The sequence below is a fragment of the Microcebus murinus genome, unplaced genomic scaffold, assembly GCF_040939455.1.
Source record: "Microcebus murinus isolate Inina unplaced genomic scaffold, M.murinus_Inina_mat1.0 scaf010_hap2_Mmur4.0, whole genome shotgun sequence".
NCBI classification, from domain to species: Eukaryota; Metazoa; Chordata; class Mammalia; order Primates; family Cheirogaleidae; genus Microcebus; species Microcebus murinus.
In genome coordinates, this window is record NW_027438956.1 from 705,101 (window position 1) to 718,330 (window position 13,230).

General features: G+C 52.6%; 1 protein-coding gene across 3 annotated transcripts in view; it reads left to right on the forward strand.

The window, feature by feature from the left end:
• TBCD (tubulin folding cofactor D) overlaps positions 1 to 13,230 on the forward strand; it is a 132,155-nt gene that overhangs the window by 13,901 nt on the left and 105,024 nt on the right. For 2 of the 3 annotated variants that reach the window (XM_075999848.1, XM_020281167.2), the window contains exon 7: positions 4,315 to 4,447. In XM_075999848.1, coding sequence (XP_075855963.1) covers positions 4,315 to 4,447 — 133 coding nt within the window. Of the gene's footprint in view, positions 1 to 3,928; positions 4,054 to 4,314; positions 4,448 to 13,230 lie in introns of those variants that run through there. The other variant, XM_020281169.2, reaches the window with a different exon arrangement.

Genomic DNA, 13,230 nt, shown 5'->3' on the forward strand with positions numbered 1-13,230 from the left:
AAACTGATGAATTCCTCTAGGTGGAACTGTTGTTTTAGGAATTTAAATACAATTACTGGAAAGGTTGTTGAAATGGTAGAAAATCCCTTTTTCCTCATGTTTACCAGCTGTATTTTTCCTTTGTGCTGTCAGTATGTTGAATGTGCAGCACGGGCTCATGCAGGTAGTCACTGGTTTTCTCTCGCTTTCGCGTGGCCACAGACGCTGTGGCTCCACTGTCCTTCACCATTTTCACATACTGGCGTCAGCTTTGTCCTTCCTCCGTGAGCAGTGCCGTGGTGCCCGGCTTTGGGGGTGGGATTGTCTCCTGAGGATTGGCCATCAGAGGTGGGCTTCCCGGGTCACAGGACACGAGAGCGTTGTTGGGGTCCTGCAGCTCCCCAGCAGGGCCCTGCAGCATGGGGACGGCCTGAGGAGCAGTCCACCCAAGTTGGGTTGAGCCTGTGTCATTCATTAGATGTATCGTTGATATCCCACGGATCGACAGTGAGTTTTACCACTTTATCTTGTTTGAGGTGTCACAACCGCCTTTGACCTGGTCCTTTGTGTCTGTGTTCCTGGGTGCCTTTCCTGAGCCACAGCTTGAGTTTCCTGCGCCGGAAGGGTGGTGGTGGGCTGTATGCCCTGGGTGGTGGCTGGCCTTTTACTTTCTCTTTTGTAGTGAAAGTGAAGTTTTAATTTTAATATCAAAACGGTCATTTTCCCCTTTTTGTTTATTTATTTATTTATTTATTTTTGAGACAGAGTCTCGCTCTGTTGCCTGGACTACAGTGCTGTGGCGTCAGCCTAGCTCACAGCAACCTCCAACTTCTGGGCTCAAGCCATCATCCTGCCTCAGCCTCCCGAGTAGCTGGGACTACAGGCACGTGCCACCATGCCCAGCTAATTTTTTTCTATATATTTTTAGTTGGCCAATTAACTTCTTTCTATTTTTAGTAGAGACGGGGTCTTGCTCTTGCTCAAGCTGGTTTCAAACTCCTGCTGACCTTGAGTGATCCTCCCGCCTTGGCTTCCCAGAGAGTTAGGATTACAGGCGTGAGCCATCACGCCCGGACTGTTTAGTTATTTTTAAGGTTGAAGTCTATTAAGAGATTTAACAAGTAAGTAATCATTTTTTATATTTTTTGCTGCGTTTTATTATAACACAGAATTATTAGTTTATTTGTAATTTCTTTTGGTATAGGGTATACAATGGCTATCCACACCCCTCAAAGCTAGCTAGTTATAGCACCGATTTGTGAATATTTCCCTTTTGTGCTAATTTGTAACACACACAAAGAATAGGTTTGTCACGTACCTGTGCTGTTCTGAGATTAAGTTCCTAAGGTTGCTTGATTGTGGTATTGTGATAATGGTTGTGACTAGGGTTCTGAGCAGCTCCTGTCTCATATGTTGATATTTCCTGAAACTGGAAGCCCACAAATGTTTTATCTGGGGGCCCCTGTCCCTCTGAGGTAGGTCTGGTCCTACAGTCAAGGTTTTATTGATCATTCTTACAGCTATTGTGGGGCCTACCTTTATGAGATAAGGATAGTGGGCACTCTAAACATACTTGTAAATGTTAGCTGAGATCAATATTTCAAGTAAATATAGCTTGTAAAGTAATTTCTCCTAAAAAAGAAAGAAGCTTAATGTCAGCTACTTGAGGGGAAGCTGAGGCAGGAGGATCACTGGAGCCCAGGAGTTTGAAGCTGCAGTGGGTTGTGATGACGCCACTGCACTCCAGCCTTAGAGACAGTGAGATCTTTTTCTCTACAAAGTAAAAAAAGAGAGAAAGAAGCTTAGTGTTCAAAAAGCAGAGTATGTGTAGAATGATCCTGTTTGTGTAAATTTGCATGTGTATATCTATGATATTTTTCCGTTTTTGCTTATTTGTATATTTGGACTTTGAGCTATGAACATGTATTCCTATTTTCAGTGAGAAAAATAACATAAACCCTTTGCTTAAATCTTTCCGAGGCACCTTAGATTTCCACCTTGATTTAGAAACTCACCTTGTGTGATTACAGTTGAGAATGGACTTGAATGAGATGTGTGTGCACAGGGTACTATGTGTACATAGGGTATATTGCGTGTGCACAGGGTGTATTGTGTGCGCACAGGATGTACCGTGCACGCACAGGGTGTACTATGTGTGCATAGGGTGTACCACGTGTGCACAGGTTATACCACCATGTGTGCATAGGGTGTACCTCGGGTGCACAGGGTATACCGTCTGGGCCTCTCTGTGCTACCTGCCAGTGTGTGTCGGGGGAGGCAGGTTTGAGCTGGGTTTCAGGGTGCGCAGTTTTCCAGAGGGAAGGGGAGGGACGGTGTGGGGGTATAAGTGTGTGTGGGGGTGTGGCTCTGTCTCCAGGTGGTTCAGGGTTCCCGCCCTGCCGCCTCACCTGGGTGGCACCTGCACGGGGTACTCGAAGTCAGGCCGAGGGTCAGGTGGCATTGGTCACTGCCCTTAACCCTTTGGTACTGGAAATGGTGCCAGGGAAATGGGCACAGTGTACATATGCCCTTGAGACGTGCAGGCTGTCGCCCTGGAGCGCAGCTTTTAAATGGAATCCCTGGGCCCCCTTCACAGGTCCACTGAAGCTGAGTTTCCTGGGGAGGGCACATGAGCTTATCTTTGTAACCAGTGTCCTAAAGTCTGACCAAACCCTTGGCGACCGAGTGGCATCTCTGGGCCTGCACCCGGTTCGGGAGCAGCAAGAGCACTCTTAGAGCCTTGGCTTGTTCTGCCTGCACGGCCCCCAGGTTCCCTGGAGTTTGCCGGTAGACTCTTCCACCAGCAGTGACAGGGCTTTGCTGTGGGCCTTAGTGGGGCGCAGGTTCCTGCCAGTGCTGCCCCTCGTCAGCCACAGCCTGGCACAAGTGTGAGGCCCAGTGAGGCCCAGCAGGAGTGGAGCCGAAGCGTTTGCAAATAGGGATTTGTTTCCTGGCATTGATGCCTTGCCCTCCCCAGATGTGTATGAAGTGAATGGTGGCCTCACTGTTCATGGGAAGTTGACCGCTGCCGGCGTCCATCTCAGCTTGGCAGACTTTCAGTTCTTGGAATGTCATGTGAGGGCCCTGATGCAGGAACGTAGTTGTGCGTGTGTGCCCTGGGAGGGCTTGCTGGTGCCATGGAGCCTGCAGCAGCTCTGATGTGGCCCAGCTGGACAGGCCAGACAGGAGTGCAAGGTGGACAGACTAAGAGGGCCCATGGCCAGGGAGCAGCATGGAGGGTGGGCATCCCATCCTGGCTGTCATGACTGGGGTGGGTGGGGGGAGGGCGTCCCATCCTGGCTCTCAGGACTGGGGTGGGTGAGGGGAGATGTCTCAGCCTGGCAGCTCAGCTCTGGCATCTCTCTTGAGCTCTGGACTTGTGTAGCGGCTGCCTGGGACGGCTCCCTGAGGCTGTCTAGTGGGCCTGGCCCTCCCCACCCCTTCTTGGGAGAGGGCCCATCATTCTCAAGGAACCTGCTCCCCACTGCCCTCCCCCCCACTTGCCTCCCATCTCCCTCCCACCTACCTGCAGAAGTGCAGTCAGGAAGCATGTGAGGCCCATTGGCACAGCCTGGCCAATCTCACTCTTGCCTCCACTGTCTGCTCCCAGCCACACTGTCTCCTTTGTCTTCCTCCAGTCCCCTGAGCACCTTTTAGCCCCTGGGCTGTGGATCTTGCTGCCACCTTGGACAGCAGACCTTTCCCACTGGGTTTTGCAGCCTCCCTGGCGTGTGCCCTCGGAGGCTGCCCCTGCGCCTGCCCTCACCCCGATGGTTCCTCCATTGTTTGCCGTTTCTCCCCCGAGTGTTAGCTGTGGGAGGGCGGGGTCTTGTCCTGGTCTCTACGTGGTAGGCCAGTCTCAAGTCACGTGGGCAGAGCTGCTGGTGGAGGAAGGAAGAGGGCGCAGGTTTTTGTTTTGGGAGCTTTATGTGGTCAGCTGAGGCCAGGCCACAAGAGGAGCCCGAGGTCGTGTCCAGGAGGGAGGAAGGGAGGGAGGACTGTGGGACGCTGGCCAGAGCTCTGCGTGAGGGGCTGGGATGCAGAAACAGGCCTGTGTGGTGTGAGGTCCTGAGGGTAAGGGCTGTGCAGCTGGGTCCAGGGAGGAGACGGTGCGTGAGGCCTGTGTGACCCCAGAGGTCGCATTCCGGGCAGTGACTTCGTTTCTTGGGTTGGAGCGGGAGCGTCTGGCGAGAACAGACGCCTGTGCGCAGTATTTGGAATGGGGAGGACGTGGCGAGGGGCATGTGCGCCGAGGGGCTGCTGAGACTTGGGGAGGGAGGATCTTGGTGTTGGAGGCCTCCACGGGGCTGTGACTCTGCCATTTCCTTCTGGCAGGTTTATCACGCGCCCTGACGTCAAGCAGCAGAAGATGGCGGGTTTCCTGGACTGGAGCTTGTGCACCTTGGCCCGCTCCTCCTTCCAGACCCTCGAGGGTGTCATCGCCATGGACGGGACGCTGCAGGCCCTGGTAAGCACGGCCCCAGGGCATGGCCTCAGGGCCTGGGGACAGCAGGGAAGTGGTGCTTCACGCAGGACTGTGGGACATGGTTTCACATGTGATTCCGTCTTGAATCCGGTCAGGTTTGTTTAGCCCTGATAGGGTTGCGTTCAGTTTTTCCTCCGACACCTTAGGTCCTGCCTGGTTAACCAGCTGGCCTGGGTGTTCCGCATGCGTCCCTGCGCTCGCCACCAGAGGGCGGTGGTGCCTGCACAGTGGCCGCCTTGTGGGCAGGTCTCGCCTCTGGTTTCCTCCTGCTTGATTTTGTTATACAGCACAGTTATTGGGATGAGGCAAGTGATTTGCAGCTTGGTTTTGTTCAGATGGTCGGGTGAGACTGTTTGTAACGTCTGTGTTTAACACAGACTTGGAGGTGCCCCGAAGGTGCCCCCGCCTCCAGCCTTGACTGGGCCTTTCTTTGCTTGTCTGTTGTGTTGCCTTTTCTAGTGCTAATGAGGAGAAAAGATCTAGTTTAAGTTTTGCAGAAGAGGGCGAGGCCTGGGCATCTAGGCCGGCAGCTCCCGGGCCAGCCTTCTCCTGGAGGGGGAGACAGCAGCCCTCTGTGGCCCCCGGTGTCTGTGGACAGACCTGCCTCTTTAATTGCAGTGGGGAGACTGGGAGAGCAGCTCTTGTCCTTTCTCTGACGTCACGGCAGCCCCCTAGGAGAGCAGGGTGCTTGGGAGTGCGTGTGTGAAGGGTGACCGAGCATAGCATCTCAGGTGGTCTGTCTACATTCCCTGCAGGCTCTGGGGAGGAGGCGAAGCTGCCGGGCAGGTGAAGAGAGGGGCTGATGGTGCAGTATCCTTGGGCTTGAGCAAGCCTGGGGGGACACTGTGCCGGACCCCCTCTTCCGCTCGCCGCAGCCCCTCTGTGCTCTCTTGCTGGTTGCGTCAGGAAATGTCCTCAACATCTGCTGCTTCCAGCCGTGTGGCCATTGTCTTTGTGAAGGTGGCCGTTCAGATGATGGGAATATTTCAAAGCACGTAAGAAAGAAACCTGGGAAGATAAAACGTTTTCTAATCCCGGCTCTCCCGGGTCGACAGCTGCTTTCTTCAGGCCTCTTCCAGCCTCCACACACGTGTGATATCATACGGCAGTTCTCGAACCTCAAGATATAATTCGAATGCCACAAGTAATGCATCCTTGTAAAGCGAATAATTCAGTAGTTTTTGGGATATTCACAGGTTGTGCAACCATCACCATTACCTAATTCCAGGATGCTGTCATCATCCCAGAAGGAAACTTATTACCTGCTAAGTGGCCACTCCTCACTGGCACTGTGGGTCCACCGTGTCTGTGGGTTTGCCTGTTGGGGACACTTCACGTAAATGGACTCATGCCACGTGGCCTTGTGTGTCTGGCAGCTCTTGCTGAGCCTGTGTCCGAACTTTGTTTCTGTGGCCAAATAATATTCCAGTGTGCGGGTATTTCTGGCTGTTGTGAGTGATACTGCTGTGAACTTCCATGTGCAAGTTTTTTGTTTGAACTTTTGCTTTCAGTTCTCTTGAGTGTGTAACAATAGTTTAACAAATTTTTTTAATAATAATTTGAATCTTTTTCTGTCTTTCTGATTTCTTTTTTGAAAAAGTTTTTTGGCTGCATGCCTGACGTATTGATGGAATCGAGAGCCCTGCCGTGCCAGGCGTTTGGGGGTTAGGAGTACAGACCAGTCCTCAAGTGCCCTCAAGCGCCCCTTGCTCCGGTTGTGTGGGTTGGAGCCTAGAGAGGATTTTATTATGGTTTTTGGTTTGATTGCTCTAGTGGAGGGCAGTGCAGGGTGAGGCTGGCCTTTGGTCACTGGGTATGGGGGAGCTGTGAGGGGTTGGGTCTGGTGTGCCAGATGTGTGCCGCCTGCCATTGGCCGGTGGATCCTTGGGGGGTGTTGTGCATTTATGCTTTAGGTGATTCCAGTGGAGCATGTGGATTGAGATGGTTCATTTGAAGGTTTGGGTGTAATTGGATTCTTAATTTATTTTTTTGTTTTTTGAGACAGAGTCTCGCTCTGTTGCCCAGGCTGGAGTGCTGTGGCATCAGTGTAGCTCACAGCAACCTCAAACTCCTGGGCTCAAGCGATCCTCCTGCCTCAGCCTCCCAAGTAGCTGGGAATACAGGCATGTGCCACCATGCCAGGATAATTTTTTCTGTATATTTTTAGTTGTCTGGCTAATTTATTTCTATTTTTAATAGAGATGAGGTCTCCCTCTTGCTCAGGCTGGTCTCAAGCTTCTCACCTTGCATGATCCTCCATCTTTGGTCTCCTAGAGTGCTGAGATTGCAGGCTCAAGCCACTGCGCCCAATTTGGATTCTTGATTTTTGCCATGAGTCTTACTCTGAAAAGTCTCAGGTTGGGAAAACAAGTGGAAGGTCTAACAAAATGTGATCGGAGCCCGTTGGTCCATGGTGGCTCTGCAGGGCAGGACACTGGACTTGTCCCACCCATGGGTGCTGCTTTGGGAGGGTCAAGCACGTTTTGCCTCACTCAGGTGAATTCTTAGACCACCTTCACCCCATCAGGAAGCTTCGTTTTGACAGGCTTTGGGGGGCTCCTGCAGCCAGCTCCTTGCCAGCCTGGCCTGGGAGTATCCCCCACCCCGTCCCCGGCCTTGTCCTCCCTTGCCCATGGCCACATTCACATATGACAGAGGCCGGGCTGGTAGGGTCAGAGAGTGCCTTGGCCATGGGCTGGAGCCAGTTGTGATCTGCAGGCAGGATAGGCCTGTGTGGCCATGGAGGGAGAGACCTCTGCTGCTCTGCGTGCAGCTGCCCGAGGCCTGGTGCTGTATCCTGCCAGCGTCCTGGTGTCTGTCGGCTTCCGGGCCTCGTCCCCAGCCTCGCTCCTTGGAGCTCAGAAGCCTTCTCAGCTTGGGAAGGTTGTGGTGGCCACTTTTTGTCCAGTTTGACAATTGCTTTGCCCATAGGTTCTGTTTTTTTTTTTTACTTTTTTTGATCATGATGTTGTTTTTTTCTGGATTGTTTCCAAGTTTTCTGTCTCTCCTTTCCTAGCAGAGGCAGCAACACAGGATACAGGTTGCATTTGGAGTCCCCAGAGGACGGGCAGACTTGCTGCCCCTGCTCCTCTGTGGCTGTTGGAGTGGATCGAATTCTTCTTAGTGGAGTTAAGCCAGCCAAGATTGGGGAAGTGCTTTTTATTTTGACATCTTCAAGTTCCACATTTAGGGGGAGAGAACTTCTCGTTTTTCCCCTTCTTCCTGAGGTGTAGAAAGGTTTTCTCAAAGGCTTAACACTGAACCTCTGCCGCCCAGCTGGGCATGTGTTGGCAGAGGCTGAAGAAGATGCAGCCCTCCCTGCTGCTCGGGGCAGAGCACTTAGGCAATCTGTGTGGAGATTTGCCCCCAGTGAGAGTGAGCAATTGTCTGACGCAGCCTCTGAAATCCCTGGGAAGTGTGTGAATGAAACTGTGAGGCAATGGCCCCCGGCAGGCCCGGCCCTGGCAGCTCCAGTGCCAGCACGTCCCTCCTGGAGCCTTATGAGACCTGTGTTTCTTCCGGAAGATCTCAAGTCTGCTGGGGTTGTACATGTTGTTTCCTTTTCTTTTCTGAAGGGTCAGTGTGATCTGATTGAGGTGCCCCAGCAGGAGGAAGCCGTGCTGGGCGCGAGCGGGCGGGAAGGTTTCGCCCTGGGCTTGTCAGACTTGCAGGCAGAGGGCTGGGCATGCTGCGCGCATGACGAAACCTGCAGGTGTATTGTGCTGCAGGATTGCATCTGCTTCCTTTGATGCACTTGGCTTCGTTTTCATCCACCTGTTCATTAGTGTGGGCTAGGCGAAACAGGTGAACTCCTGACAAGTACCGTCGAAACCAAGCCTGGATTTTTATTTCCCTCGAAGCGTAGTTCTCCTGCAGGGACGATTTTTAACTCTTGTGAGAGGGAAACAAGTGTTTGGCAACTTAATTTCACTGGAAGGTCCCTTTGCTTTGGCTTGTGAAGACACTGTGGGTTTAGTCCCACTGTGAGCACTGGCTTAAAGCCTTGGCTTTGACCACGCTGACGACTGCTCCTGGCGTGGCTGGTGGGACCAGTGGCAGCAAAGTGCTCTGCTGTGTACCAGCTATTAGGGTCATGTCTCCCCTTCACAGTTTTTTTCTCTCTCTCTCTCTTTCTTTCTTTTTCACAAACAACAGTGGTAAAAACCAGGAAAGCCAAATAATGCCAGCACCTCCAGTCCCACCCAAGCCTGCTGCTGGGCAAGCAGGGGGAGAGATGTTGAGTCGAAGCTACTCTTGCGTGTTGCATGTAGTTTAAAAAATAAGAGCAAATGCCCAGGTACAGGTGGCTGTGGGCTGGGTTCCGCGTGGGCAGATGGGCGGCTCCAGGAACCTCAGACTGAGCTGTTGTTGTCAGGGCTCTGCCCCAGGCCTCTGCTGACTCCGACTCTCCCACTGACCTGGGGCAAGGGTGAAGCACCCTCCCTGCGCCCCACCTGGAAGGGAAGTCACCCTCTTACCTCAGAGGGTGGTGTGAGGCTAATTAGCGCATGTCGAGCTCTTTGAAGATGAAAAGAAGCCAGTTGATTATCCAAAACATTTCTTATCTGGGCTTCCATTTCTTTTCTTTTAGGACCCTTTGGAGACGAGCACCCTACTGTGAGACTCCCTTCACTTAGGGTTCAGTGTGGCCAGAGGACAGATGATCCACACGCTCCTTTTTAGTCGTGGTGCTTGCTTAGTGCAGTGTTTTAGGTGGAGAAAATTTGGCAAGGACCATTTGGACACGTACACTTTTCAGAGTTTGTGCTCCTATAGGGTTTAGGAGAAAGAAGGAACGTAAAATTATGCTTGGTCAGTTTCACTGTGCTTTAAATCAAGACCTTGAGCAGCCAGCTCTGGCACCGTCTTAGTTCCCCGGAACGTGGTGTTCTCCGTGGGGTGGGCAGCATGGGTGTGCGTCTTGTGGGAGCCTGCGCAGTGTGCCGCCCACCTTTGCTGCTGCTCACGCTGCCAGTGCGTGCTCACACGCAGCCTACACGGGGTCTCTTGCTGCGGGAAAGGGGCTTGTGGGTACCAGGCCTGACTCATTTCGGAGATGCAGAAACAAACACACAAGGCAAACGGCGGGCCTGCTCCCCACACCTGGCTGGCACTGAGCAGGATAGAGCCGCAGGCACCTACCTGGTCTGGAGGTGTATGACACCTGGCTGCCCACACCTCTCTGACCCTCCCTCTGACAGGTGGCCCTCAGGCTGTGGCCATGGCTATTGCCATCTGATCCCATTCACTCTTGGCCTTTTTTTTTTTTTTTTGAGACAGAGTCTCACTTTGTTGCCCAGGCTAGAGTGAGTGCCGTGGCGTCAGCCTAGCTCACAGCAACCTCAAACTCCTGGGCTTAAGCGATCCTTCTGCCTCAGCCTCCAGAGTAGCTGGGACTACAGGCATGCACCACCATGCCCAGCTAATTTTTTCTCTATATATTAGTTGGCCAATTAATTTCTTTCTATTTATAGTAGAGACGGGGTCTCACTCTTGCTCAGGCTGGTTTTGAACTCCTGACCTCGAGCTATCCACCCGCCTCGGCCTCGCAGAGAGCTAGGATTACAGGTGTGAGCTACCGTGCCCAGCCACTTTGGGCCTTTATATCCTGATTTCTGACTTTGGTTCTAGAGCCCTAGTTCTGTGGGCCTGTTGGGTATACTTGTGAGTCCCAAATCACCTCTGTCTGCCTGTCACTTCTCCCCATAGGTGTCTGTGTGACTGTCTGGTAGGCCCAGAAGCCGTGACCCCTGCTGGTTCTCGCTGGCTGGCAGCACGGCCCAGCTGAGTTGTCAGGAGAATCCATGTCGGCAGCAGAACTGTCTTGTGCACCTGCCGTGTGTTCTTTCTGCGCTTTTCTGTGGTGAAGCATGAGTGATCTGGGAATTGACTTTCCTTAGAATTGTTTTTCCTTCTCCTTTCTTGAAGAGCCTTTGGGCAGTTACCACTTTGTTCTGAAAGTCGGTCCTTTTCAGGACCGCGTGGGGCTCCAGGCCTGCGTGTGTGCAGAGCCAGCCTTCCCGGGTGGCGTGCGAGTCCTGGTGGAAGGTTTGAGGCTCCCCTATGTGGAGAGCCAGGCCCTGCCCAGGCTGCCTCTGCTGTGCCCCTTGATGCCGACGGCCCCCCTGCCGCCCGCGTCACAGGTAACTTGCCATGGTGGGCTCAGGCCCAGGCCGCCGAAGTGCCCCAGAGCGCGTCCTGGGGTCTTTGCCCAGCGAGCCGGTGTCTGTGGGCCCTTTTCTGCCCTAGATTGTGAGTGTCCGCAGGTTCTCAGCCGTGGTGTTGTTGGTCCTCACACTTGTTTCTACCCACTGAGGCCCCTGTGTGTCCCGTTGCCCCCCAGCGTGTGTCGGCGGTTCCGTCCTGGAGACTGGGCACCAGTGCAGCCTCATCCTTCCCTGCCTGTGCTGCCTTCCTCGCCTCCCTGTGTCTCCTTCGTTCCACGTCCACCTGGGGTGGGCATCCCTGGCGCCTGAGCAGCCACGCCCACTCGCCTCGTGGCTAGCGGAGCCCCTTCCTCTCACTGGGCCCAGGGCGGGAGCTCAGGCCCTCTCTGGCTTCCTGCGCTCTGGCTCCTCCAACGTCCTTCATCTTCCTGGGATGTCCCTGTGCTGTGGTCACTCCCTGCCTGTACCGAGGCTCCTGTGGGTGGCCCTGTTGGCTTAGGGATGCTTCGCTATTTTACTTCTCCCGTCGCCCTGGGTTCTCTGGCAGGATGGTGTTGCGTGCGTCTTTCACACGTCAATACCTTAGGCAAATAGCGGATTCGCAGTCATTGCTTTTTGGTGCTTGTCAGTTGATTGAAAAATGGTTGTTTTTAATCTAAAAATTATTAGGAATCGAAGTGTGGTGGTAACAAAGACATATTTGAGAGGTACTGGAGTTCTGCTAAATTTGATTCCACCTCTAAGACTGGGCCTCTCATTTTCCTACTTTCTACAGGTCTTTGCTATTCACAGTCTTTTTATGGCCTGGAGATCGCTGTGTGTGACGTCTTTTTTGCTGCTGTTACATATTGTAAAAGCTCTTTTAGCTTTCCTAAATTTGCAGTTCTTACAGTAACAGGGATTGTTAAAAACCCTTGTCCCGTGTTTCACCTCTCTGTGGTGGTTTACAGTCAGTGACCTGCTTTTGCTTAACCCCAGTGAGACTCACGTCTGGGCGGAGTCATACCTCACTTGGGCCCAGTTGCCGATCCCTGTGCTGAAAAGCTGGGCTGCTCAGGACAGCGAGCCCAGAGGCAGCTCAGATGCTCAGTGATGAGGGGAGTTCTTTAAACTAGAAATCTTAATGCAGTTAGCTATTTTATGGCTGTTAGATTACTGTGTGGGCTGTTTAGAACATTTGAAAAATCTGGGTGAGTAATAAAATACAGTCATGTGTTGCTTAATGAGGGGACATGTCCTGAGAAGTGGGTCGTCAGGCGGTTTGGTTGTGTTCAGCACTCCCACAGACCGAGGTGCTGTGGCCTGTCTGGGGTAGACGGTCATTCCTAGGCTCACACAGGGACAGCACGTGACTGTGCTGAATACCGCAGGCAGCTGTGACACAAGGGTAAGTATTCGTGTGTCTAAACATACCCAAACACAGAAAGAGCGTGGTAAAAATACTGACAAGATGATATAACCTCGTAGGACCACTGTCATCACATGTAGCCCCTCGTAGACAGGAACATAGCTCTGTGGTGACTGTTACGAACAGTCTGATGAAGGTGACAAACGAGGTCTGTAAATGAAAAATGAAGTCACAGTCATCTAGTATTTTCTTTCTTTTTTCTTTTTAAACGTTTTTAAGAGACAGGGTCTCACTCTGTTGCCTAGGCCGGGGTACATTGGCTCAATCATAGCTCACTGCAGTCTCGAACTCCTAGGCTCAAGCGATCTTTCCACCTCAGCCTCGTGAGTAGCTGGGACTGCAGGCTTGAGCCACTGTGCCTGGTCCATGTAGTGTTTTCTGAGCCCATTTTTGCACGCTGTGTGGCCTGGCTTTGCACATGGAGACACAGGCTGCAGTCGGGGGTATACTGGGCTGGGGGTGGGGGCGTGGAGCTGGGTGTCCCGTCTGTGAGGTGGTTGGCGTGTAGCTTGCACTCTAAGGTTAGGTAGCAATGTTAACACATTATGGGAGGTACAAGCTAGATGTGATTATTTTTATTTCATTTTACTTTAAACATTTTTGTATAAAGTTTATTTTTATGTTTGTCTACTTAGAATTATTTATAATTTATGTGTCACAAATTTATTTTCTTCTGAAATAGTATATTTTTCACTCTGGGTGCTAGCTGATTCAAATCAGCTGTTTACCCAGCCAGTGAAAACTCAGTTTCAACAATTAAGCTTTTCACTTCTGTAAATCCCTCTTTCCCGGGTGGCGTGTGGCTGTCCTGGGAGAGCAGGTGTGTGCTCGCTTCCGGGGGCGGGTGGTGCCTTGTCTGCTGCAGTGCGGGGCGCTGCACCCCCCTCAGGGGGCCTGCTTTCTGTTCCCCACTGCCCACCCGGCACTGGTACTGTGATTTCTTGGGGTGAGGATGGGATCCCTTTATGGTGCCCCTCACTTGGCAAACCAGCAAATGTGGTAGAAGTTGTAATTTTCTGGACTCCCTCCAGTCATGTTGTGGTAGGGGTTCTTTCCCATCGTGCTGCTGGGAGGTGAGCCTTGAGTTCACGAGAGTCCTCTGTGAAGGGCCTTCACGTGTCGTGAGGAGGCAGTGAAGTCAGGGCTTCGATTCACTCCGCAAGGCCTGGCCCGGCTGGGCTCATGGCGGC